Source organism: Zalophus californianus, chromosome 5, assembly GCF_009762305.2.
Source record: "Zalophus californianus isolate mZalCal1 chromosome 5, mZalCal1.pri.v2, whole genome shotgun sequence".
Lineage (NCBI taxonomy): Eukaryota > Metazoa > Chordata > Mammalia > Carnivora > Otariidae > Zalophus > Zalophus californianus.
Window position 1 is genome coordinate 11,666,342 of NC_045599.1, and position 24,745 is coordinate 11,691,086.

The 24,745-nt window shown below is 40.5% G+C and overlaps 1 protein-coding gene across 2 annotated transcripts in view; it reads left to right on the forward strand.

Annotated features, from left to right (window-relative positions):
* The first annotated feature begins 5,077 nt into the window (after positions 1-5,077).
* The window catches only part of COMMD10 (COMM domain containing 10), a 197,436-nt gene continuing 177,768 nt past the window's right edge, over positions 5,078-24,745 (forward strand). Inside the window, exons 1-5 of one of the 2 annotated variants that reach the window (XM_027606893.2) lie at positions 5,078-5,147; positions 6,793-6,883; positions 13,811-13,921; positions 15,938-16,093; positions 17,294-17,656. In XM_027606893.2, the coding sequence (XP_027462694.1) occupies positions 5,107-5,147; positions 6,793-6,883; positions 13,811-13,921; positions 15,938-16,093; positions 17,294-17,416 (522 nt within the window). In that variant the 5' untranslated portion in view covers positions 5,078-5,106 and the 3' untranslated portion in view covers positions 17,417-17,656. Of the gene's footprint in view, positions 5,148-6,792; positions 6,884-13,810; positions 13,922-15,937; positions 16,094-17,293; positions 17,657-24,745 lie in introns of those variants that run through there. The other variant, XM_027606892.1, reaches the window with a different exon arrangement.

Here is a 24,745-nt window from a genome sequence, read left to right on the forward strand (position 1 = left end):
TGAGGAGTGAATTTTTCTTTTTCTGTTGCACGTTTGTGGTGTCTACCACTTTTATTTCTTTACTAGTCACTGGGTAAAAGGCAATCTGTAACAGCACCACATGCAATACGTGTGGGAAGCGCCATCAACTTATTTTCCAACTGTGTTCACTGGTGGAAATTACCGAAGAAACCATTTAATCTTTCACACGTCTTATGTGTAAATATCAGTCCCGTTAATGGCACAGGCCTCGCGGAAGTAGAATGGAGGAAACTAGGTGCAAATTAAAATGGAGGGGTGATAATTTGAGATGGTTGTCAACTTGAAGAATAGATCAGAAAGGGATCTGTTCATGTATCACAAAGTATATATTTGTCACATTTTATTTTTTTATTTTATTTATTTTTTAAAGATTTTATTTATTTGACAGAGAGAGAAACAGCGAGAGAGGGAACACAAGCAGGGGGAGTGGGAGAGGGAGAAGCGATGCGGGGCTCGATCCCAGGACCCTGGGATCATGACCTGAGCTGAAGGCAGACGCAAATGTGGCTTGATGCTATTCCTTCTCTTCTCTTCTCTTCTCTTTTCTTTTCCTTTTTTCCTAAGTTTCTCACTTCCTTTCCCCATCACAGCCTGGTGTGCAAATACTCAGAGAACAGATGATGCTCATGCATTCTTTATTCCTGATGTATCTCACACCAAACAGGAACAGTCATATGACCGACTCATAAATAAAAATATGCAATTTTGAAACTTCATTCCCCTGAGAACTGACGGAGAAAATGTGGAAGGAACAATTACATGTTTCTCATCTAGAAGGGTGTTCTTCAGTTCCACTCCAGCTGATTCCCTCACACCTATGAGCAAGTGCTGACTAGAGAGCTAAAAACAGGGCTCACAACTGTGACCGAGGCTTGGTGTGGAGAGGGGGAGGTGTGTGTTCCGTGTGGTGTTGAGGAGGAGAAAAACCGGGCCGATGGCTTCTGCAAACGAATGCAACAAAGCAGCTGAATGTGAATTTTGTATTTGTAGTTGTCTGGGGATAGGCCGGTGAGTAGCAGATAGCTCTAGTCCTCCACCCTATGTGACTCTAAGCTACCTTTGATAGTTCACCTGAGAAACTCAGGATGAGTTGTAGGACTACAGACTTTCACAGAGTTAAGGACCTGGGCCAAATGCTTAGCTAACCCACTTCCAGGCTACTCTGGGTGCATAAAATAAAATGCCTATACGCCTCAGTTTGACAATATATATCAAGGGCTTACTTACAAGTTCGTCCCAGCTGGACTGGGTTTCCTGGGGCTCAGATACTAGTCTGTTGGGTGAGTAGGTGTTACCCTTCCTCCAAATATAACCGTTTGCATTGTAAATGCACCCAGGGTTTACTTATGTGTTGGTGGAGACTTTGGAGATCGGGAAGGCTCAGATCTTGTATCTACTTCATTGAGTGTCAAAGATATAAATCATGCCTAGTGGGGAGAGAGTGGGTGCAGGCTATATTGCAGGAAATGGCCATGGGGCCCTTGAGAAGGAACTCACCCAGAGGGGCAGGCTCCAAACAGGACAAGGGTCACACCCAGAAGGAAGTGTTAGCTCCCAGGACACAGTGGACCTCACTCCAACCTGAGCTGTTGTAGACTTGGCTAAAACAACCAGGCATATGTGAACTAAAAAGGCTGCATCACCAAAGAGCTAAAAAATTCAAGGCTCAAGCAACTCTTCAGGTGAGATTCCACCCAAGGCGTAAAACTCTCTCTGAGTGATGTACCTCTCCAGATATGCTCAGCCTGACTGCATCTCAGGCAGTGCATTGTTCAAATTTCCCAATAAAGGGGCCCCTGGGAACTTTGAACTGTTGGTCTTAAAGCCCCTGCCGCTTGCTGCCATCCTTGGCAGGTGGGGGGGTGGGGTGGGTGGGAGAGGAGCATCTGGAGAGGAGGATGGGCAGGGATCGTGCCCTGAGCTCGCCTCTCCTACAGGTTTGGAACTCGGATCCCACTCTAGATTTTCCAGTGAATGCCTACAGGTGCCAGGGGATATACCCTGTGAGTCCAGGGGAGGTTTGAGCCATGGACAAATTCTGATCAACAAGAGACGGAAGATTGCAAAGAGTCTGCAGACAAATTTGCTCACTCCCCCCTCTTGGCTGTTTGAAGGCACAGTACCTCAAAATAGTGTGTCTGGAAATATCACAGTGCTGAGAAATAGACCAGGTTTTCAATCTGTAACCAGCTGGATAACACACCATCTTGTATTTGCTTCCCTCCTGTCCGTCCTTCCCTTTTGCACTCACTCCTAATTCCCTACAGTGACAGTCCCCATGGATGCTCTAGCATGCAACTCAGGCTGTTTTCTAGAGAACCCAGGCTAACACAGAATGAAAGAAAAAAGTTGGATTTGGCAAAAGTTGTAATGAAGGCAAGGATATGGAAGAAATTTGGGGGCATTCAGAATGTTTCACAGCCATAACAGATGAGGGGCAGCTGATCTGGGCTCTGGATCCATCAGCAAGATGGGTTGACAAGTCTGAGGGTTAGGGGCAAAGGGTGCTATGGAACGGTGTCTCCAGGAAGTACATATCCTGTCTCTAGCAGGTGGCCACAGGTAGACAACTACAAAGGACTTTTCCATGGATCCATATGGAACCAGAGACCACAGAAATATTTTGGGTGAGGGTCTCACCTAAGGGGTGAAATTATTCTCTGCCTCAAGCCTTTATAGCAACAAGTACCAATACTTGAAGAAATTAAGAGAAATTAAGAGAAATCCTGGAGACTTTTTTGCTAAAGCCTTGGTAGTCTATGCTTTGTGTTATAAAGGAGGGGAGAGTGCTTCTCCCTTATACACGTCACACTGTTTAATTCTTACCACAGCCCAGGGGAGCGAACACACATTATTCCCATTCCCATTTTACAGATCAGGAATAAGAAATTTAAGGGAGGTAAAAGTGCTTTGTTCCAGGTTACATGGATTCAGGGCTCGAAAAATCCTGATGCCCTTTTGCTCAAAATCCCAGCTATGGTTGTGAAGGAGCTGAGGAGGTAAATTTCACTAGAGATTCCAAATGGTTTTAGCTGGTTAGTGGCCCTACTTCAGGCAATGAATGAAGACAAAGGGAAATTATTCAGAAGTCGAGGGAACTGGGGCCCTTCTAAAATTATGCCAGGTAAAGTAATCTGTGTTTGTATCAGAGACCTATAATTTATGTAGATTCACATACATCTTTTTCAGGTACTGCACAAATTGGGGAGTGTGTGGAGTGTTGTGGAATTAAATGTATTTGTATGTGTTCAACACACTGTATAATTGACTCAATTATCCATGTAGGGATTATTCACTTTTAATTTGCAATCTGGCTTCTCCTTTCAGTTAGGATGTTTTTGGGGCTGCTCTAGGAATGCCAACTAATTTAAATAATAATTTAAGTAAAACGTAATTAGGTAAGAAAATTAAATTCAATCTTTTGCCAGCTCCCGAAGATTCTACAGCTGAAATGTAACGCTAACTCACTTGCTATTTTTTTTTCACTCTCCAAAGCTATTTTACTACCACAGGGTTTTATTGCTTTCCATAGATTATTGCAATAGTTCCCTGTTTGACTTTCTGCTTACCTCTTTCCAATCCAATCATCATTCCGCTGACAGTAAGCTTCAAAAGACAAAAACCAAAAAGAAGACAAAAAAAGAACAGCGGCTCTCATCACAAAAATTTCTCTGCATGAAAACGTTAATGACTCCCCATTTCTCACTAGCTCAAGGGCACCTCCCGTAATCTATCATTCAAGACCTCATGCCACCTGCAACAGGAAGTTTTCCTGATCCTACCCCTGGGGTTTTACCACTCTTTTCACCTCTGAATTCCTGGAACGCCCTACATGTTTTTCTCTGAGGCATACAAAGGTATTCGTGAACCCACCTTGGGTCCTTGCTCTACTGTGAGATTCTGAGTGGCAGTCTCGGCGGGGATGACTCCCCCCTATTAAGCAGTACCTAGCTCAGCACCAGACAGCAGAGGGGCGCAATGAAACTTGTCCGTTTGGCCTGCCGGCAAACCCCGAGGGCAAGAATTTTGGTCTTTTGTATCCCAAGGGCCTAGCACAGTATCTGGCATACAGTAGGTGCTCAATGAACACAGGGATACAGATACAGGAAGGGCTGATAGCACAGTGCCAAGGCTGGAGCTGGTGGCATGACCTCTCCTGCGGATGGATGTGTGACATCCCCGGGCTGCTTTTGGGGAGAGCTTTCCACTGCCTGCCCCTCTGTCGCACAGGATAGTCACTGGCTGCGGTGGGGTACTTATACTTTCTGTTAAAAAAAAAAAAGTCTGTGTATAGGTACACGCACCTAAATATATGTTTATACATGCCGACGACATAAAAATCCATATCCATATCCAGATATATGTACAGTTGACCCTGGCACAACACAGGTGTGAACAGTGCAGGTCCGCTCATGCTCGGATTCTTTTGATAAATACAGTCCAGCACCGTCGTGTATTTTCCTTAGGATTTTCTTAGTAACATTTTCTTTTCTCTAGCTTACTTCCGCTTATTTTATTGTAATAATATAGTATGTGATAAATACAGCATACACGAGTCCATCGAGTACGTTATCGGTAAGGCAAGGCATCGGGTCAAACAGGGGCCTGTTGGTACTTAAGTTTTGGGGGAGTTAGAAGCTACGCGTGGATTTTTGACTTGCGGCAGGGTGGGCAACCTTAACGGCTAGCTCCTCAAGGGTCAGCTGAGCATGTATAATAGTGTATAATGTATAAGATAAATAGATAAATATAATAAGTTAAAATAGGCAAACAGGCTTAAGGCAGAGCAGAACAGTGACAGCGGCGGGAGGACAACGAGGAAGGTCCCTCTCCCCCTGGAGGACCCGGGGCACGATCCGGTCCCGCGCCGGGAGGGGGAGGAAGCGGAGGCGGCGGCGGCGGCGGCGGCGGCGGCGGCGGCGGCGGCGGCGGCGGCGGCGGCGGCGGCGGCGGCGGCGGCGGCGGCGGCGGCGGCGGCGGCGGCGGCGGCGGCGCGGCTTGGGCCTTCCGCCGTTCCGTAGGCCTGCCGTCATTGGCTGCGCCGGAGACAGCTGACCGGCGGCGGCAGGCGTGGGAGCTTCGAGGATGGCGGCCGCCGCGGCGCTGATCCTGCCGGAGAGCCCCAGGTAGCCGCCAGGGGTGGCGCGGGCGGGGCTGCGCCAGGACGCCTCTGCGGGCTGTAGCCTTGGCTCCGAGGCGGGGCCCGGCCGAGGGGGTGGGCGCGGGGCTGGCGAAATCGCGGTGCGGCCCCGCAGGAGTGCCGGGCGCTGTGGGCGTCCCACCCTGTAGGCGGCTCGCCTCCGTGCGGCTCCGGTGCGCCCGGCCGCCGGGGTCGGTAGGACGGTGTGTGGTGTGTGTCACCGTTGCCAAGAGTGTGGCATCTGGAGAACCCAGGCCTGCCTGCAGTGGTGCTGAATCACGTGCAAAGCTCTGCCCTTTCTCTGTTTTCGGCTCGCTCTCGGGCCTGGTTATGAGAAAGGCTCGCAGGGGCGCCGGACGGTCGTTAATCCCTAACACGAGTCAGTATCCCTCTTCAATCCAGTTGGAATAGCGCTCAGGCCGGGAGTTTGGGGGTCACAGTACCTAGCCAGAATTTGGTAACATGGCTTTTGATTTCATTTTATTTATTTTTAGTTCATTTCTGCTTATGGTAGGTAAGGTCGGCTGCCCAGGGTGGTGATACAAAGTTCTCTCCTAAAATGCGGTTATTTAAATAGAAATGACTCCCATTTCATGAAAAATAAATACTAGAGCAGGTAGTGTGCGGATGCGGAAAAAGTGCTGAGGTCTACCGGTAAATAATTGGAGTTGGAAAGTAACTTCCTTGTCCCTGAATTGGGCAGGAATCTTGAAGAAGAGAGTTGTCATTTCAAAGTTTTTCCCTCTTTCTGGATGCGTTGAGTTCTGATGGCCGGTTCCTCCCGTCACATCAGTGTCCTGGTTAACACTCACCACATGAGTAAGCCATAACCAGTAGTGTAATTTAAAGTTGATTATTACCATTGAATCACGGTTTTTTTTTTTTAAGATTTGATTTATTTATTTGGGAGAGAGAGAATGAGAGATAGAAAGCACGAGAGGGAAGAGGATCAGAGGGAGAAGCAGACTCCCCGCCGAGCAGGGAGCCCGATGCGGGACTCGATCCCGGGACTCCAGGATCATGACAGGGAGCCCGATGCGGGACTCGATCCCGGGACTCCAGGATCATGACCTGAGCTGAAGGCAGTCGCTTAACCAACTGAGCCACCCAGGCACCCCATTGAATCACGGTTTTAAAACAACTGTGTACTGTTACCCCAAATGATTTTATGTGTTATATATATATGTACACACACACACACACACACACACACACACACACACACACACACACACACTCCGTTATCTGCCATGCAGCATTCTTTTCCTTGTATTTTGGTATCATTGTCACGTTCCTCCTGCCATTCTTTCCGTAATTCCTCTTTGGGTTGGGTGGGTATTGAATATTCACTGCAGAGTTAATGCCGATCCTCACAGAGTGCAAACTTCCTCTAGTAGCCCGCCTTGCCCCCCCCCCCCAAAGAGAAACTGCCAAATGCACGAAGTATTTTTGGGAGGCATCTTTTGGAAATGTCCTGCCTCTGCTGGCCATCATCTGTTCTTCTTCATAGCAATCAGAGTTGTCGAAATGGAACCTTTGAGACAATAGCAATTGTAGACAAGTGTATTTATGGCAGGAACAGTTCCACTTGGAAAACTCATTTTAAAATTTTGTTTTACACATTTATTTAGCATGAAAAAAGCAGTGTCGCTGATAAATGCAATAGATATAGGAAGATTTCCACGATTGCTCACCCGAATTCTTCAAAAACTTCACCTGAAGGTTTGTATTTTTGCATTTCTATAGTTTCTGTACTTTTCATGTGATTTCTTGTGATTGCCCTGAAACTCTTTGTTTGTACTTGAAAAACTTTTTCTGAAGTATAGTGTTCTCCAGCGTGTCCTTGGCTCTCTAGGATATTTTGTGATTGTCCCATGGTCAAAAGTTTGGGAAATTCTCTCTTCATTAAAGTTAATCTTTTTTGTTATGGAACTTTTCAGAGTGTATATATTATATATATATTTTTCAGAGTATATTTTATAGTAGTGTTTACAGTAAATATTTAAGGGTGAATATGAGGTACAAGATTTTCCAAACGTGTTTGACCTTGGAACTGTGGTATCGTGCTATATATTTTGGGACTCAGGTTCTGTGTAACATGCTTTGGGAAAATTCTGATTTCATTCTTCCTCTTAAAATAATGCTGTGGTTTTGCCAGCACCCAGTATTTAATCTTTCATTTAATCTGCCTCTTCTACTTTTATTTCAAGGGTGTGGTTATTTTGGACACATTGATGTTTAGTGATTCACGGCTCGGTCACTACTCTAAGTTAACTTCTGAGTCAGGTTATAAAAATTGAATTCCTTCCAACACATGTTGATGGTGCACCTAGTAACTAGTAACTGCTCTTGCCTGGTGGTGCTGGGCATCACCATTAAATGAGAACCTGGACTTTTTTTAGTTTTTATTTAAATTCCACTTAGTTAACATGCAGTGTAATATTAGTTTCGGGTGTACAGTGTAGCGATCCAGCACTTCTTAGCACACCTGGAGAACCTGGACCCTTTCCTCTTCTTTTTCCTGGGAGCCAGCCCCCTTCTGAGCCCTTTCTTCCCCTGACATGTCTCTTAAATCCAAGTTCTCTTCGTAGTCCTGGTTCAGATCTTTAACGTCCCTGCCATAGACTACGGTAACTGCCTTCAAACTGGTGTCTCTGCCAAAAGTCTTCTCCCTCCTGTCGCTGCTTCATAATGCTAGTCCATTTATCTCTCCAAATATTTTTTTCCTAAAAAACAAAAAACCAACAAAAAACCCCCAGTTGATCATATCTGTACAGTGTTTAAAGCCATCATTGACTTCCCATCGTGCCATGGGAAAAAGTTCAAAATCTTTAACACTGTATTATATTATAATCACCTTATAATAACAGTATAATATGGCCACAAGCTATATTATTCCCACTTTGCAAGTGCTCCAGTCACACTGGACTGTGCTCTCTTGCTAGAACATACTGTGAACTTTTCCAGCTCTATGTCTCCCTTACCTCAATGTCTTCCCTTCTATAGTGAAAAAACTATGCATCTTTCAAGGATTTGGCCCTCTTGCTCTCAGCAGTTTGTTTTTTGTGTTTCTAAAACAGTCAGTTCATTGTCACCTCATTTTAGTACTGCATCGAAAGTATTTGTTTTATGATGACAAGGTCTTTCGCTGACCTTGAATACCTTGAGTGTCATGTTTTAATTATCTTTACATTTCCCATACCTAATACCTTGGTGCTTATGCAGTGGGCGCTCAAGAGCTATTCTTGGAGTTAATTCTTTGCCTTGCATGGAAAACACAAAACAAATGCAGGCCCTCTAAATTCCTGGCTATAAGGAATCTGTGATACAGATGGAGAGACAGGAAGAACTACCACAACAAGCTAAAAGCAGCTGCATTTGTGGTATTTGTGATTCACAGTTACATTGCTCCCTCCGATACTGTTCTAATGGCTTTGTATTATTAATTTATCTGATCCTTACAGCAACTTTAGGAAGTAGGTACTATTGTCATCCTTACTTTATCCACGAAGAAACTGAGATGGAAATCAGTTAAATAATTTGTCCAAGGTCTGTTTCCAGAATCCATTCCTTTAACGCATTACAGTAAACCTCAGGAAAGAGTACAGAAAAGTATATAAATTAGTCTAAAAGCGAATGATGTAGGCAATCACTACAGAAGTTCTGCTTTGATTCCCTGAGCTGATGACTGCCTTCTTACACTTATTAAACAACATGGGACAAAAAGCTCTTAGATACATCTTTTGTTCTTTATAGTGAGGGAGGATAGGACATTTGTAGGAAAACTGTGATATGCGGTTTGTCTTTGACCCTCTCCATCTAATCGAGCTGTGAATAAGTTAGTGTCTTATCTTAGAGTAAGTGGGTGGCCAGAGCATTCCACAGAGGTGCTTAAATGCGATGCTGTCAGGAGTGGGGAGTGGACATGAGAAGGTGAGGTTGTTGACAGCTGAAGCAACTGAGAACAAAAACTTATGTAGGTGATAACTTGCCTGCTAAGAAAGAAAGGAAAGGTGCAATTTTTTTTTTCCTGGACAGTTTCAGGGAATGTTCTTCCAGAGGGGCTCCTATTGTGATAAGAGTGCTTATCAAATAAAGTTTGCAGTGACATTCAGGGTCTGCCAGCTTTCTTTTATGTACTCTTGGTCTGTTAAGTGGGCCTTTGCCTTGAGACAAGCAGAGCCCTTAGAACAGTGAAACCTGGCATGGGTAGATGGGTGAGGAGTTTTAGGGATTGGGTTGCTGTTCTAAATGTTATCAGCTTGACACTTTAATTTGCTTATGGGCAGAGGATATCTGTTTTTATCCAGACTGGTTCCTTGGATTCCCTAATTGGAATAAACATACGGAAAGTAAGCTGAGGTGTAGAATATGGATGTGTCTCAGCATGAGTCTGGGAGTCCTCTTTGAACTGGTCATCTTCCGGCTCATCCTAGCATATAGAAATACTCGGGAAGTTTTTTTTGGGGGGGGTTTACAATGTGTGGAGGCTGCTGTTGGCATTTAATGCCCAGGAACTAAATGTCTTGCAATGTGCGGAATGGTCCTGCCCAAATTGCCTTGTCCAGCATCCTAATAGAGTCTGCACTGGAAAATACTGACAGAAGTCAGAGTAACTTCCATAGCTGAGGACTTAGAGATAACAATTTATGGCCTCTGAGTTAAAAAAAAATGGCTTTCACAACTCATGCAATTAAAAAGACTCATGTACCTTGCTCCACTGGGAAGACTTATAGGTCATCACACAAAGCCTGTTGATCTAACTGTGCTGTATATCTCATTCTGAAAGATTAGCTCTCTGGATTTCTGGCCATGGCAGACTAGACCCAGCCAACTCGGGGATGAAGAAACGCCTGTGATGGGCATGTAGACAGTTTCAGGAATCGATGGCTGATCATGGAATGAAGTGGGAGAATTATGAAAATTAGACACAAGAAATTGAAATGCCCAGAAATCTGAGGGATTTTTTCTGAAATGAAAAATCATCAGTGTGCCTTAGGAGTTTTTTATGATACTGTACCACAGAATTCTGATGCTCATAATTGTGACCTGACTCATAAGAAATGAGTTTAATCCGATATACTGTGTTTATGAAAGTCTAGAATGGGTGCTATACATGTCAGAAAGATTGCTTTCAAAGTTTAAAATAAAAGATCTTTTATTTGATAGATTCACTTGTGGGTACCTCTCTTTTCCCCCATTATGACACACAGCGAAATCTCATTATGTGTTAATAACATAAAGGACAATCACAAGTGTGAACCCCAGCCTATAGAAATTTTTCTTGGCTGTTACAACATATGGAGGCTGCTGCTGGCATTTAATGCCCGTGACTTTAAATGTCTTGTGTGCAGGAGAGTTGTGCACAAAGGAGCATTTGTCCTGCCTATTAGGACCAAAAAGAAAAGGTTGGTTTATCTAATAAATACATTTATTTTGTAGTTAATATAAGATGAAAGCCTTCTTACAAATTGTTTTATTGGGTAAGAATATACATATATTCACTTTAAATTATGGTATTTGCAGAGTACTAGTACTGTGCGTTCTTTCATGGAGGTCTTTGTGTGTATGTATGACTGTGGATGTGAGTCATAGCTTGGGCTCTGGACAGCAGGCCTCTCTGTCTCTGAATCCTTGCTCTGAGTTTTTAAAATCTAATTGCTTTTGTAATTGTTTAGATAATATGCTATCTTCATAGAATAGAGGACATCTCTCATTTTCTAAGGAATGTGACCTGATTTCTACTATATGTGAAACTAAGGTTAGTTCACTCATCATGCATATTAAGAAAATTAATTCTTCAAAAAAAAAATAAAAAAAAGTTGGAAGAATGAATTTTTTTAGTTTGCTTTTTTTGTGCCCTTCTAGTTCAAAATTCTTAGACTGCTTAATTTAAGCATCTTGATAACGTGTTTTAAATTTCATAGTTTATGAATAAGTTTTTGTTTAAGAAATTTAAGTAGTATGGCAAACTGAAATGTGCCCTTGGCTAACTTTGGCCCTCCTTCCGTCTTAATTCTCCCCTGTATTAGTTATCTATTGCTGAATGACAAATTACCCCAAAACATAGCACCTTAAAACAATAAACATTTATTATACTCATAGTCCCTGTAGGTCAGGAATTTAGGAGTGGCTCCGCTGGGTGGTTCTGGCTCAGGGTTCTCATGAGGTTGCTGTCAGATATTGTTTGAGCTGCTGTAATCTGAAGGTTTGGCTGGGGTTGGAGGATTTCCTTCCAGTATGGCTACCTGGTGGGAGGCCTCAGTTCCTTGCTACTCAAGCCTTTCCTCCCGACTTGGAGGTTGGCTTCTTCCAGAACCAGTGATCCAGGAGAGGGAGGTGTGTCCTTTCTATGACCTCGCCTGGGATACCACATAGCTTCAACATTTACTGTATTCTTCTTGTTAAAAGTAAGTCACTAAGTCTGGATCACATTCAAGGGAAAGAAATTAGGCTCCATCTTATGAAGGGAGGAGTGCTAAAGAATTTTCAGGTATCATAAAACCACCACACCTTCCCAGAGGTAGCCTTTGTTACCAATTTGGTTTTTCCATGTTTCCATCTTTTTCCATGTGTTAATAAATACAGATATGCATACACGTCCATACACATAGGAATGTGTAGTTTGTATGTTTTCATATACCTCCTTCACTTACCACTTTTATCAGAGATCATTTCATGTGAATCCATGTAGTACTACCTTGTATTCTTTATGTGTTGTTTTTCATTTCTGCTTGTGTGTGTGTGTGTGTGTGTGTGTGTGTGTATTTATGGCCTACTCTCTTTAAACATGTAGAAAAAAATCATTCATTTTTCATTTTATGAGACTGACATGCTACCTACTGCGCAAACGAGGCACCTTCATTTTTCATTTTAAAATTTAAGTTTCTTGGACACTTGCTCCCTAATTTTATAAACGTGGGCCTTAATTTTTTCCCATTGAGAGGATAAAAAAGAATGTGTCTCCTTTACCTTCTCTTTTACTCCCAGATATGTGTGGGTTGCTTTTGGTAGACAGAAATAAGTGAAATTGCTGCTTTTGTGGAAGCAAATAGAGGTATTTATCTACCCAAGGTTGTTTTTGGAGCAAGGTGTTGACTATATGTTTGGAATTTTGTGTACAGCTGTATTCTCTGTGTGCCCTTTTGCTCCCATATTTTAAGCTCCACCTTATTTTAAGGTTGCATGCCTGGTGTTCCGGTAGATGGGGGAAGATAAATATTCCCTGTACCCCTTCACTCCAAACCACTTTATTAATAGAATGCCCTTGAAAATCTTGAGAATTTCTCCCTCTCTCTTTTTTTTGCTGTATCTTTTTAAAAAATCTCCCTTCCTTACACATATTGGGGACACTGAAGTTTATTTTTCTACCTGCTCAGTCACTATCACTATTTTGTCAAAGCAGCTTATTTGATGTATGTTAAAAGGAATCAGAGTGACTAACTTGGAAGTTAAATTATAAATATCCATTGAATTTAATGGAACATGTGGTTCAGTGATTATATAGATATACATAATACTGTTATTATATTCCTCATATTGGTAAACTCTGGTACCATAGGTCATTATTTCAAGAAGATGTATGGTAGTCACAGAAATTCTGAAACTTTTAAGTCAAAACATTGCTCTTGAGGTAAGTGATGGGCATTTTGGCCAAATTAGGTTCATGATTTTCTCAGTCATAAAACAGGTAGTAGGGGCTGTTAGTTCTGATGACTGGCCTCCCAAAATATGCTAGCTGAAGTTCCGATGCTGCTTTGGTTCAACAGCCATGTAGGTGTACATCATCCTAAGCTGTCAAGGCAGGGACTTGTGGAACTTCTGAAATTTCTCCATATTGCTGTTAGGCGGAGGCAGCCGTAGGGAAAGGTGTTTTTAGTATGTGTTGATAGAGTAGTTATTTGTATTTTAAAGTTGTTCTAGTAGTGTACATTTTTCCTACTTTAAAACCAGTGTCTTTGGATCAAGGAGATTATTTTGGATATGAAAGAAAGGAGACTAGTCACAGGTTCTACTCAGATGGCTAACTATCTTCTTTGATATATTGATTATAAAATTAATGTGCATAATGAAGTTTTGGAAAATATATATTAAAATTATAAAAAACTTAATTTCCTGCTTTATAGATGCTCTTGTAATAACCCACATTTTTGCGGAACTCCTCAAAACGAAAATTACTTGAATAACTATTTGTTTTTAGATGCCTTTCTAACTAGAGTATTGTGTACGTGAGGACATGAACAGTCTTTCTCTGTAGCACATAGTAAATACTCAGTAAATATATTTGAGGAAGATGGACATTAGTATTAATTATTGTTAACATTTTGGGGTTTTATCTTCTAGTATTGTTTTTTCTAAATGTCCATTTCTTTTGGTATTTACTATTAATTTCCACCTCCTGTAAATCGTAGAACTTAAAATATTTTTTATTTACAGTGAGCTTGATTTGGCATGATCCAAATACTGAATTGTACTGTGATTTTGAGATATTGAAATTTACAAACACATCAGTTTCTTTCACCCTGGATTCACTTTTTCTTTCTGCTTCTCATCCATGTATGAAAACATGAATTTTCAGGGACTCTTGTGTCGAGTATCTAAGTTTTGAATACCTGAACGTGTGCTAACAGCTTGCTTTTTGTGTTGTAGGCTGAGAACAGTTTCAGTGAAGAAGAAGAAGAAAAACTTCAGGCTGCATTTTCTCTAGAGAAACAAGATCTTCGCCTAGTTCTTGAAATAATATCGTTCATTTTAGAACAGGTATTCTGAGTGCCCCGAACTTCCTAACCATGGTTTGTTTACTGCAAATTTGTACTGCTATGATAGGTATAATATTTTATTTCTTTAAAAAAAGTATACAGGGCGCCTGGGTGGCTCAGTCGGTTAAGTGACTGCCTTCAGCTCAGGTCATGATCCTGGAGTCCTGGGATCGAGTCCCACATCGGGCTCCCTGGTCGGCGGGGAGCCTGCTTCTCCCTCTGACCCTCCCCCCTCTCATGTTCTCTCTCTCTCATTCTCTCTCTCGAAAAAATAAATAAATAAAATCTTTAAAAAAAAGAGTATACAGATGGAAGCTATGAATATATTCTAATTGAGAATTTTAATGTAGTAAAAAAAACATCGAATGTATGGGTTTTTTCCTACAGTATTGCATTCTTCAAAAGAATGTGAATGTTGAGTAGCATGAGTAAAGTATTTGACAGCATGAATCAAGACTTCATTGACTTGAGGGCGTCTGGGTGGCTCAGTTGGTTAAGTGTCTGCCTTCAGCTCAGGTCATGATCTCAGGGTCCTGGGACTGAGTCCCACATCGGGCTCTCTGCTCAGCCAGGGGTCTGCTTCTCCCTCTCCCTCTGCTCTTCCGCCTGCTCATGCTCTCTCTCTCCGTCTCAAATAAATAAAATCTTAAAAAAAAAAAAAGACTTCATTGACTTGAGATGGGTATAAAACATTTTCATTTGTTGTTACGTGGTATGATAACTTGGAGAAACGAACACCTTTTATTTAAGAACTTTAATCAATGATTTGGGGGGATTTCTTTAACTAGGATGATAAATAAAACATTTAGAAGAGAAGTAGTTATTAAAAGGCCTTTTGTCATACTAGTTCTTCCTACTGAGCCGCCATTTTGCTTCCGTTGCTTTTGTCTGTGTTCAGCGCATTGTTTTTGTTCAAGTCCCATCTCTCACTGCCGCCACGACCCTTACACTTGGCAGTCTTCCCCGAATTTGGATGCCTTTTATCCTTGGCTTGTCAGAGTGGAGCACATCGTTAGTCTTTCATCATTTCCTGTGTGTCAACCTTCCCTAGCTTTTGAATTTGTGAGGGACCTATCATATCTTTAGCTCATCTTCTATAAACCTAGCACATTGCTGCGCTTAAAACAGGGTCTCTGTAAATTCCTGAGGGTTGACTTAGTAGAATATTTGTGAAATAAAAGTTTAAATGGTACTGTAGCTTCATGAGCCTTCCAGTGAACAGGTGCTGGTAGGAGGACAAGCTCCCAGGCATCTACTCCATACAGCCTTGTACACATTGCGGATCATAAAGACGACTACTGTTCTTAACCCTGGGAGTTTTTAGTAGTAGTAAAGGATAATCAAGTAGGACAGAGCAACATGGGGTTTACGAGAAGGTTGTTTCAGAATGATGTTAAGAAAGAACAGATGTTATTGGAAATGTTTATAAGATTTTATTATACATTACCTAGGAAGTTGGTAGATGAAGGTAGTTTTGAGAAAGTGCTTTTGGAAAAATTTTTGTGGTACATTTCCTTGTTTTTTGTTTGTTTTAAAGATTTATTTGGGAGAGAGAGAAAGAGCATGGGGGTGGGCAGAGGGAGAGAGAGAATCTTAAGCAGACTCCCTGCTGAACGTGGAGCCCAACACAGGGCTCGATCCCACGACCCTGAGATCATGACCTGAGCCCAAGGGAGATACTTAACCGACTGAGCCACTCAGGGGCCCTGAAACATTTCTTTGAAATCGTTAAGTGAAATAAGGAGATGATATTTTAATTAGGGCACCATTTCCATAGCTAAAGCAGAGAGGAAGTTTTTCCATTAAGTGGTCTTAGGATTACTTAAAACACAGGCAAAAATGGAGAAGGGTAGCCCTGCATCTTCCAGTTGTGTGTATCATTATTGCTAAAATAAAAAAAAAATCTACAGTAGAAATAGGTGCTATTCTTTTGATTTAAATCATTTAAAAATCATTTTGTGTTTGGTTACAATCCAATACTGGGGCTACATGTGCTCGCTTTCCTTCTCTCGCATAGGCGGTGTATCACACCGTGAAGCCGGCCGCTTTGCAGCAGCAGTTAGAAGCCCTTCATCTCAGACCGGACAAAGCAGAAGCGTTTGGCAACGCTTGGTCTTCTATGGGTCAAGAAACTGTTGAAAAGTTCAGGCAGAGGATTCTTGCGCCCCACAAGGTATGGGATTCTCTTACGTCCCCGATGTTTTTCAGTAAGAATGGCAAACGTTGTACTGTAAGGGTTTTAAAGGTGGTAATGTTTTGTAGAGAGGTAGTCGGGAAAAAGAAAGAGTAGATACAGTATTCCTATAAAATTATTTCCAGAACACATTGGCAACCACAGTGTGATTTAGTTTTAGTTGCCAGTTTAAAATTTGCCTCTGTGACTTCAGAATAGGAATGAGATGGTCCTTTTTTTTGTGTTTCTGAGTACTGGGGCAGAGTTGGTTTTTCTTGTTAACTGTGTACCCGTGTGTGAGATCATGGGATTATTTTGTTTTTGTGTGTCTGTGTCAGTGCCTAGCAGAACGTACTCAGTATTTCTTGAGCAGCAGTTAGTGAACAAAGTGAACACTGTGGGACAAATATAAAATAACAACAGCATTTCCAAGCTCTTCAGTAACCTTTAGTTAGTGGAGGTTAAGAGGATCATAGAGTTTTTGACCTTTTTCTCTTAGTAGGTTCTATCACATAACTGATTTTCAGGTTTACAACCCACTCTGTATTCCTGGGATCAGTGTCACTTGCATGTGGAGTATCATCCTTTTTATATGTTGCTATTTGACTTGCTAATATTTTGTAAAAAATTTTTCCATCTGTGTTCGTGAGAGAGATCAGTCTGTGGTTTCCTGGTGATGTTTTTGGCGGGATCAGGGTAAAACTGGCATAGCAAAACCAGCTGGGAAGTGTTCTCTCTCCTCTGATTTCCTGTAAGGATTTGTGAAGGGTTGGTATTACTGTGCATTCTCCCCAGCATCTGTGGGAGTGCCTGTTCCCCGTCAGCACTTGGTATTGTCAGTGGCTTTTATCAAAGCTATTCTACTAAGGTTTGTAATGGTATTTTGTGTTTTTAATTTGTGTTTTCCTAATAACAGATTATGTGTATGATCTTTTTATGTGCTTACTTGTCTCCACATATCTTCACAGGTAAAACGTCTGTTCAGATCTTTTGCCTGTTAATTGCCACGCTATGACAGATAAGGAAGTTCCATGATAGTAATCTAAAGGATAGTCTCAGGTGTAAATCCTAGCATATGGAAATGCATGGGAATGTTTTTGTTCTGGGTTGTTAAAATGTGGGGAGGGTGTTTGTTTTCCTTCTGTTGACTCTTTGAGTTCTTTTTTTTTTTTTTTTTAATTTTATTTATTTATTTGACAGAGAGAGAGACACAGCGAGAGAGGGAACACAAGCAGGGGGAGTGGGAGAGGGAGAAGCAGGCCTCCCGTGGAGCAGGGAGCCCGATGTGGGGCTCGATCCCAGGACCCCGGGATCATGACCTGAGCCGAAGACAGACGCTTAACAACTGAGCCACCCAGGTGCCCAGACTTTTTGGGTTCTTTATATCTTCTGGGCATGTGTCCTTTCTCCAGTGGGGTTTGCAGATATTTTCTCCTCGTCCATAGCTTTCCTTTTTATTTTCTTGACAGTGGCTTTTGCAGAATAAAAGCTTTTAATTCTGATGAAGTTTGACTTATCAGTTAATTTCTTTTATCGATCCTGCTTTTGGTTTTGTATCTTAAGAATTTATAGCCTAATGCAATGTCATGAAGATTTTCTCTTTTGGTTTCTTCTTTTTTAAAGGTTTGTGTTTTACATTTAGCTCTAAGATCCATTTTGAGTAATTTTGTGTAAGGTGCAGATTAAGTTTCCTTTTTTTCTGCATAGAGATGTTCATTTTAGATGTTCGTTTATACACGTGCAGCATAATTTGTTGATAACATCCTTTTGTCACTGAATTGCCTTGGCCCCTTTGTCAAAAAACATTTGATGTATTTGTCTGGACTCTGTGTTTGGTTCCATTGAGCTCTGTGTCTATGCCAATATCCTACTTCCTTAATTACTGTACCTTTGTAGTAAGCCGTCAGATCAGGTATTGTAAGTCTGCTAACTTTGGGTCTTTTTTCATAATTGTTTTTGCATATTCTAGTTTCTTTGACTTTTCATATAAATTTGAAAAGCAGCTTTTCTAGATCTACAAAAAAATACGGCTGGGAGTTTGATCGAGATTATGTTTAACTTATATAGTTATAGATCATTTTGGGGAGAAATGGCTTCTTAGCAGTACTGAGTATTGATTTAACTCTCCATTTATTGAGGTTCTCTTTGATTTCTTATATCAGTTTTGTTCATTTTTCAGCATACAGATCCTGCACATAATTTGTTAGACTTGTGCCTAAAAATTTCTTGTTTTTGGAGTTGTTGTAAATGGTACTCTTTTTAAAATTTTGGTTTTTAATTGTTTATTGCTAGTATGTAGAAGCACAATTGATTTTTGTATATTGAGCTTGTATTCTATGACCTTGGTAAACTTGTTAATTAGTCATAGCAGTTTTTTTGTGGATTCCTTGTGATTTTCTTTATAGATAGTTATGTTGTCCATGAATAGAGACAGTTCATTTCTTCTTTTCCAGTCTGTTCAGCTTTTATTTTTTTGTTGAGCTTTTTATTGTTTTTATTTGCCCTTTTGCACTAAGTAGGACTTTTAATATGATGTTACGTAGGACTCATAAACGCAAACATCCTGCCTTGTTTCCAATAATTAATTAATTGAAAAAAAGATTTTATTATATTTTGAGAGAGAGTGAGTGAGTGAGCGAGCATGAGCAGGGTTAGGGGCAGAGGGAGAGAGAGAGAGGGGCAGAGAGAGAGCAGCAGACCCCACCCTGGACAGGGAGCCCAGTAGTTTATTTTTGCTTTTATTTCCCTTGCCTGAAGAGACACATCTAAAAAAAATATTGCCGTGGCTGATGTCGAAGAAGTTTACTGGCTGTGTTTTCTTCTAGAAATTTTATGGTTTCATGTTTCACATTTAGGTCTTTAATGCATTTTGAGTTTAATTTTGTGTGTGGTCTAAGAAAGTGGTCCACTTTCATTCTTCTGCATGTTGCTGTCCAGCTTGCTTGTCTCCATATTTATTGAAGACACTGTCTGTTCCCCATTGTCTATTCTTGCCTCCTTTCTCATAGATTAATTGACCATATAAGCGTGGGTTTCTCTCTGGGCTCTCTCTTCTGTTCTGTTGATCTCTGTGTGTGTTTTTGTGCTGGTACCATCCTGTTTTGATTACCACAGCTTTGCAGTGTATCTTGAAATCTGGAAGTGTGATACCTCCAGCTTTGTTCTTCCTTAAGGTCACAGCAAACATTTCATGTGTTTATTGTGCTTTACATCTTGTAAAATCTTTTAATAGTCATAGTTTGTGTGGAAAATAAAATTGGGGCTTAGAGGGATTAAATAACTGGTTCAGGGTCATACAGCTAAGCGGGTGGTGGAGCTGAGATTTGACACAGTCATCACACTCCTGTGCCATCATAGGGTATTTCCACCTAGATGTTAGCTCCACAGTTTTCCTGTGTCAGGCACAATTTTTTTGTGTGCAGGCTGGTTTACATAGTTTTGTGTGCATGTACGATATCTTTGAAAAGGAAGAAGAAAGGACCTTATAAAGTGTAACTTTACCACGTCCCCCCCAAGTGGTCTGTGGTGAAGCTGACATGAGAATCACATCTGTTTCTGAAGCCTTGTTCCTTTTAAATCATGCTGCCTCCAGCAGCTGGAATGCTGTCTTCCTTTTTGGCTCTGATAAGTCTTTAGGCAATGTGTGAAAATAGAGCCCGTCATTTAAATTGCAACAAACGTAGATGGCAGAGACTTCTTAGGTAATGAACCAAAGGTGTATTTACAGTGAGTGTTGTTTTGGGTGATTTAGGGGCTCACTCGCCTGAACTCCTCATGCAGCGCTTGCAGTGGTACATCTTTGGGTAATAAATCTCAATTCAAAGAGTCAGATTCAGTTAAGTAATACGTTAAAAATCACAGGTGCTTATTTTTAATTTCATTTTTAAAAACACCCCGGTTCATCTTTTATTGTTTAGGTCCAGTAAGTGAGAGACAGATTGAAAACTGATCTCAGTGGTAGCTTTTTGCCAGATATGATTGAATGATTGAAGGGATTGTAAAGTCTTACCCCATCTTTTTTTTTTTTTTTTTTTTAATGTACTTCATCTTAATCTCTCTGGAGACTTGCGACTGAAATGTCACCACTACTCATTCGCATTTTGTTTTCTTCCCTCTTATCGACGTTGCCTGTGTCAGCAGTATCCTCTTAACAGGGCTTTCTGTTCCTTTTTGTTATAATGCCTCTGTTACAACATTTATTAAATTGTGAATTTCCCTTCGGACCGATCTTAAATCCTTTATTCAGTTTTACTCCTAAAATTCTGTTCAGAGTTCTCCTACATATATTCCTAAACGTAAAAACTTACCTTTCAGAAATTATTGACAGATTTGTCTATTTTCTGAGACCTTGAAGTGGCAGAGCTGGGATTTGGCACAAATAATCACGGTTCTAAGCCATTAAGCTGTAACACCTAGGTGTTAGCTGCATGGTTTTTCTGTGTCCTGTGATAGTAAAGAATATTTTTATATTAATGATATAATCCCCGTCAAATAATTTTACATTCCGAATTAACTCTGCTCCTCAGTAACAGATATGATGATGAGAAATAGATGTGAGGCGTATTTTAAGCACTCTTAGTAGCCTGCTCTTTTTCTTAAGATGCACTTATATTTTTGTTAGGGAGTTTTAAAATATATATTTGACACTTAAATTTGTTTGAAGTAGGCTTACTGTCAATTTGTCCTATTAAGAGTGTTCTTAACATTACCAATTATGTGGCAAATTTATTCATAATATTTACTCATTTCATTGTATACTAATGAAATTTCATCATATCTTCCTGCAGGTTCTTAAGAAATTTCCATTTAAAAGTGGATAGCTAATGTTTCTAAGATCATAATGTTCCTATAACATTCTTTTTTTTTTTTTAAGATTTTATTTATTTATTCATGAGAGACCGAGAGAGAGAGATAGGCAGAGGGAGAGGGAGAAGCAGGCTCCCAGCAGAGCAGGGAGCCCAATGTGGGGCTTGATCCCAGGACTGTGGGATCACAACCTGAGCTGAAGGCAGACGCTCAACCGACTGAGCCACCCAGGCGCCCTGTTCCTATAACATTCTTTTTTATTTTTATTTTTTAAATTTTATTTATTTATTTGACAGAGAGAGATAGAGAGAGCAGGAACACAAGCAGGGGGAGTGAGAGAGGGAGAAGCAGGCCTCCCGCTGAGCAGGGAGCCGATGCGGGACTCGATCCCAGGACCCTGGGATCACGACCTGAGCCAAAGGCAGATGCTTAACGACAGCCACCCAGGCGCCCTCCTATAACATTCTTAAAAATATATCCCCTTTAAGCCATTACAGTACAATTTACTGTATTAAGTGTAACGCTAATTGTTTGCTTTAATTATTGTTAAATACCTGTTTTTTTGTGTGGAGTATAAGAAATTAGACATTTGGATTTGATATTTGTAAAATTTACTGTATTATTTTGCTTTAGCATTTTCTTTAATATCCATATTATTTTATTTCTTTTGGAATTCTAAGGATGGATGAATAGCTTTATATAAAGAGGGCAGGAAAAGCATACTTCATGCGGCTGAATCTTGAAACACAGTATATAGCTGGGAATATGTATTTGAACACTTCTTCAAGATATAAATACTTCTTAACATTGTCATCTGCATTTATAGGAAAGGTATTTTGTTGTAATTATATCCCACATGCAAGTCAAATTTCTGCCTCTGTTGTTACTTTAGTTGTTGGCATGTTATGAATCAAGTGAAAGGCATATTTTTTCCATGTGCTGGGATTGACTGAATATAAATGTTTATGAGGTTTAAATGCTGCTAGATTTATTTATTGTCTTTTATTGAAATATAATTTACCTGTAGTAAAATTTAGCACAGATTTTAAGAGTTCAGTTTATGAGTTCAGAAATTATGTACACCCATTTCATCACCATGCATAACAAAATAAAGAAAATTTTCATAGCCTGGAAAATGCCTCGTGTTGATTCCCCCACTCTTGCCCTCACTTTCTATCACTGTAGATTGGTTTTGTCTCTTCTTGGATTCAATGTAAATGGACTCAAATAAATATGTCTGACTCATATCTCTTAACATAATATTTTTTTTGGATTCATTCATGTTGTTACTTGTATCCATCATTTTTTTTTTTTTTTTTGTCGCTGAGTAGTAGTTCATCCTATAAAAATATCACAATTTGTTTATCCATACTCCTGTTGATGGACCTTTGGGTTGTTTTTTCATTTCTGGCTATTGTGAATAAGGCTGTTGTGAACATTTGTGTACAAGTTTTTTGTGGACATATATTTTGTGGACATATATTTTCTTGGGTCAGTACCACTGAATGGGTTTGCTGACCCATTGAGCCAGATCCGAGGCTTTCTCTTTTTTTGAGCAACCCATGCTTCATGGATTGGGGAAACTCATATAAATGTGAATCTGTCGCCTTGTGTGGTTCCCGTCCTGAGTGAGTTGAATTCCCTTAACTCCTGTCTGCTTTAAGTTGTTCTCCAATGCTCTCAAATCATTGTTTTTAAAATATTTGTCTAGCGGTGCCTGGGCGCTCAGTTGGTTAAGCATCTGGCTCTTGATTTCGGCTCAGGTCGTGATCTCTCAGGGTCGTGAGATCAAGCCCCATGTCGGGCTCTGCAGCTTCAGGATTCGCTCTCTCCCTTGCCCTCTGCCCCTCCCCTACTCTCTAAAAAATGATAAAAGAATAAAATATTTTGTCTAGTGGTTATAATTTTTATTTTTTGAAGAGTGTAATATGATATAAACTGTTCCCTACCATTATCAGATTAAGAACTCTAAGTGATTTTTAAATTAAATTTAATTTTTTTTAAAGATCTTATTTATTCATTTGAGAGAGAGAGAGAGTACAAGCAGGGAGGGGAAGCAGAGGGAGAGGGAGAAGCAGGCTCCCCACTGAGCAGGGAGCCAGATGAAGGGCTCGATCCCAGAACCTGGAGATCATGATCTGAGCCAAAGGCAGACACTTAACTATCTGAGCCACCCAGGTGCCCCACAAAGGTGATTTTTTAAAATTCTAAATCTTATTCTATCCCCACTTTGGTCCAAATCCACCAAAGGCTTTCCATGCGTTTTACAATAGAAGTCAAATTTCTTACGATTGCTTTTAAGTTTCCTCATGATCTATAACCTCCTCAGTCCACTACCTTAATCTTGTTGACTTTCACCTTTTAACCTCCTTCTCCTGCCTGACTTTGGTCACATCCAATCTCTTTACTTCAGAAGCACTTCTCCTGGAGGTTTTTATGGCTGGCTCCCTTTTTTCAGCTCTTTGTTGTAATGTCACATTTGTCATTGAGTCTTGCTCTGATCATAATAGTGAAAAAGGCCCACATGTCTCTATGGTACTTTGTTCATTTTTTTTAACATAACATTTATTCCCATCTGGCACGTTACATATTTTGTTTATTTTTTAAATTTTCTGTCTCTTTTACTAAACTGTAAGCTCCACAAGAGCAATTGTTCACTATTGTATTTCTATTACTTTAAATAGCCCTTGAGGGATAGTGGGTTCTTAATTAATAGTTGTTGAATGAGTAAATGCACAATATGTCTGCTTTACAAATTGTGCTATTTTGAAGTGCAGTTTATTAGGCTTTCTTATAAAGAAGGATATTTGTATTTATTGGAGAAAGAACAAATAAGGGGGTATGGATTATATTTTTTTATTTCCTAGTATTTATTTATTTATTTTTAAGAATTTATTTAGAGAGAGAGAGGGAGAGCACGAGTAGGGGAAGGGGCAGAGGGAAAGGAAGAGACAGAATCTGAAGTAAACTCCACGCTGAGCGTGGAGTCTGTCATGGGGCTCAATCCCATGACCTTGAGATCATGACCTGAGCTGAAACCAAGAGTTAGACACTCAACCGACTGAGCCACCTAGGAGCCCATATTTCCTAGTATTCTTTTTTTTTAAGTTTATTTATTTATTTTAAGTAATCTGTACCCCCAGCGTGGGGCTCGAACTCACAATCCTGAGATCAAGAGTTGCACGCTCTTCTGACTGAGTTGCCGGGCACCCCTCCCAGTATTCTTTTGTGTTTTCTCTTTGGTTGTACTTCAAACCTTTTGTGGTTCATTTATTTCATGGCTCTTGAATTTTGCTGGAATACTTGACTCAACCATTTACATTTTTTCCACAGAAGAATGGCTTTAGCTTGAAATGGAGATTCTCCAGGAAAACAAGGTGATGTCATTAGCTGTATTGCTGGAATCAATTTAAAGAGCTTTAGATCTAAGAGACCCTTAATCAGTCTTATTTGAAACAGAAGTGTGTTCTCTGCTTTATAAATAATTGCCTAAAGCCAGAACCATTAACAAATTAAATAAAGATTTTACTAACGCCAAAAATTGTGCTGTTAGCAAAATTACTCATTATGTGCATAGTATTCAAAGATCGCTAAATCAAGTTTATGCACTTTTTCAGAGTGTTGCCAATTGTGAGAACATTAGTTGAATGACATTTCAGTGTCCTCAAACTTGTGTTATCATTTTCATATGTTCTTAGTAGGCAGTGGGGGCCAACAGTTTGGAGGATGGTTCATTGATGTTTTCCCTCATCACTTTACAGCTTGGTTGTGAAGACCATGATTAGGTATTTTGGCCATGTCGGTGAGTCAAAAGTATAATGAAGTTCCATGCCACCCTAGCAGTGA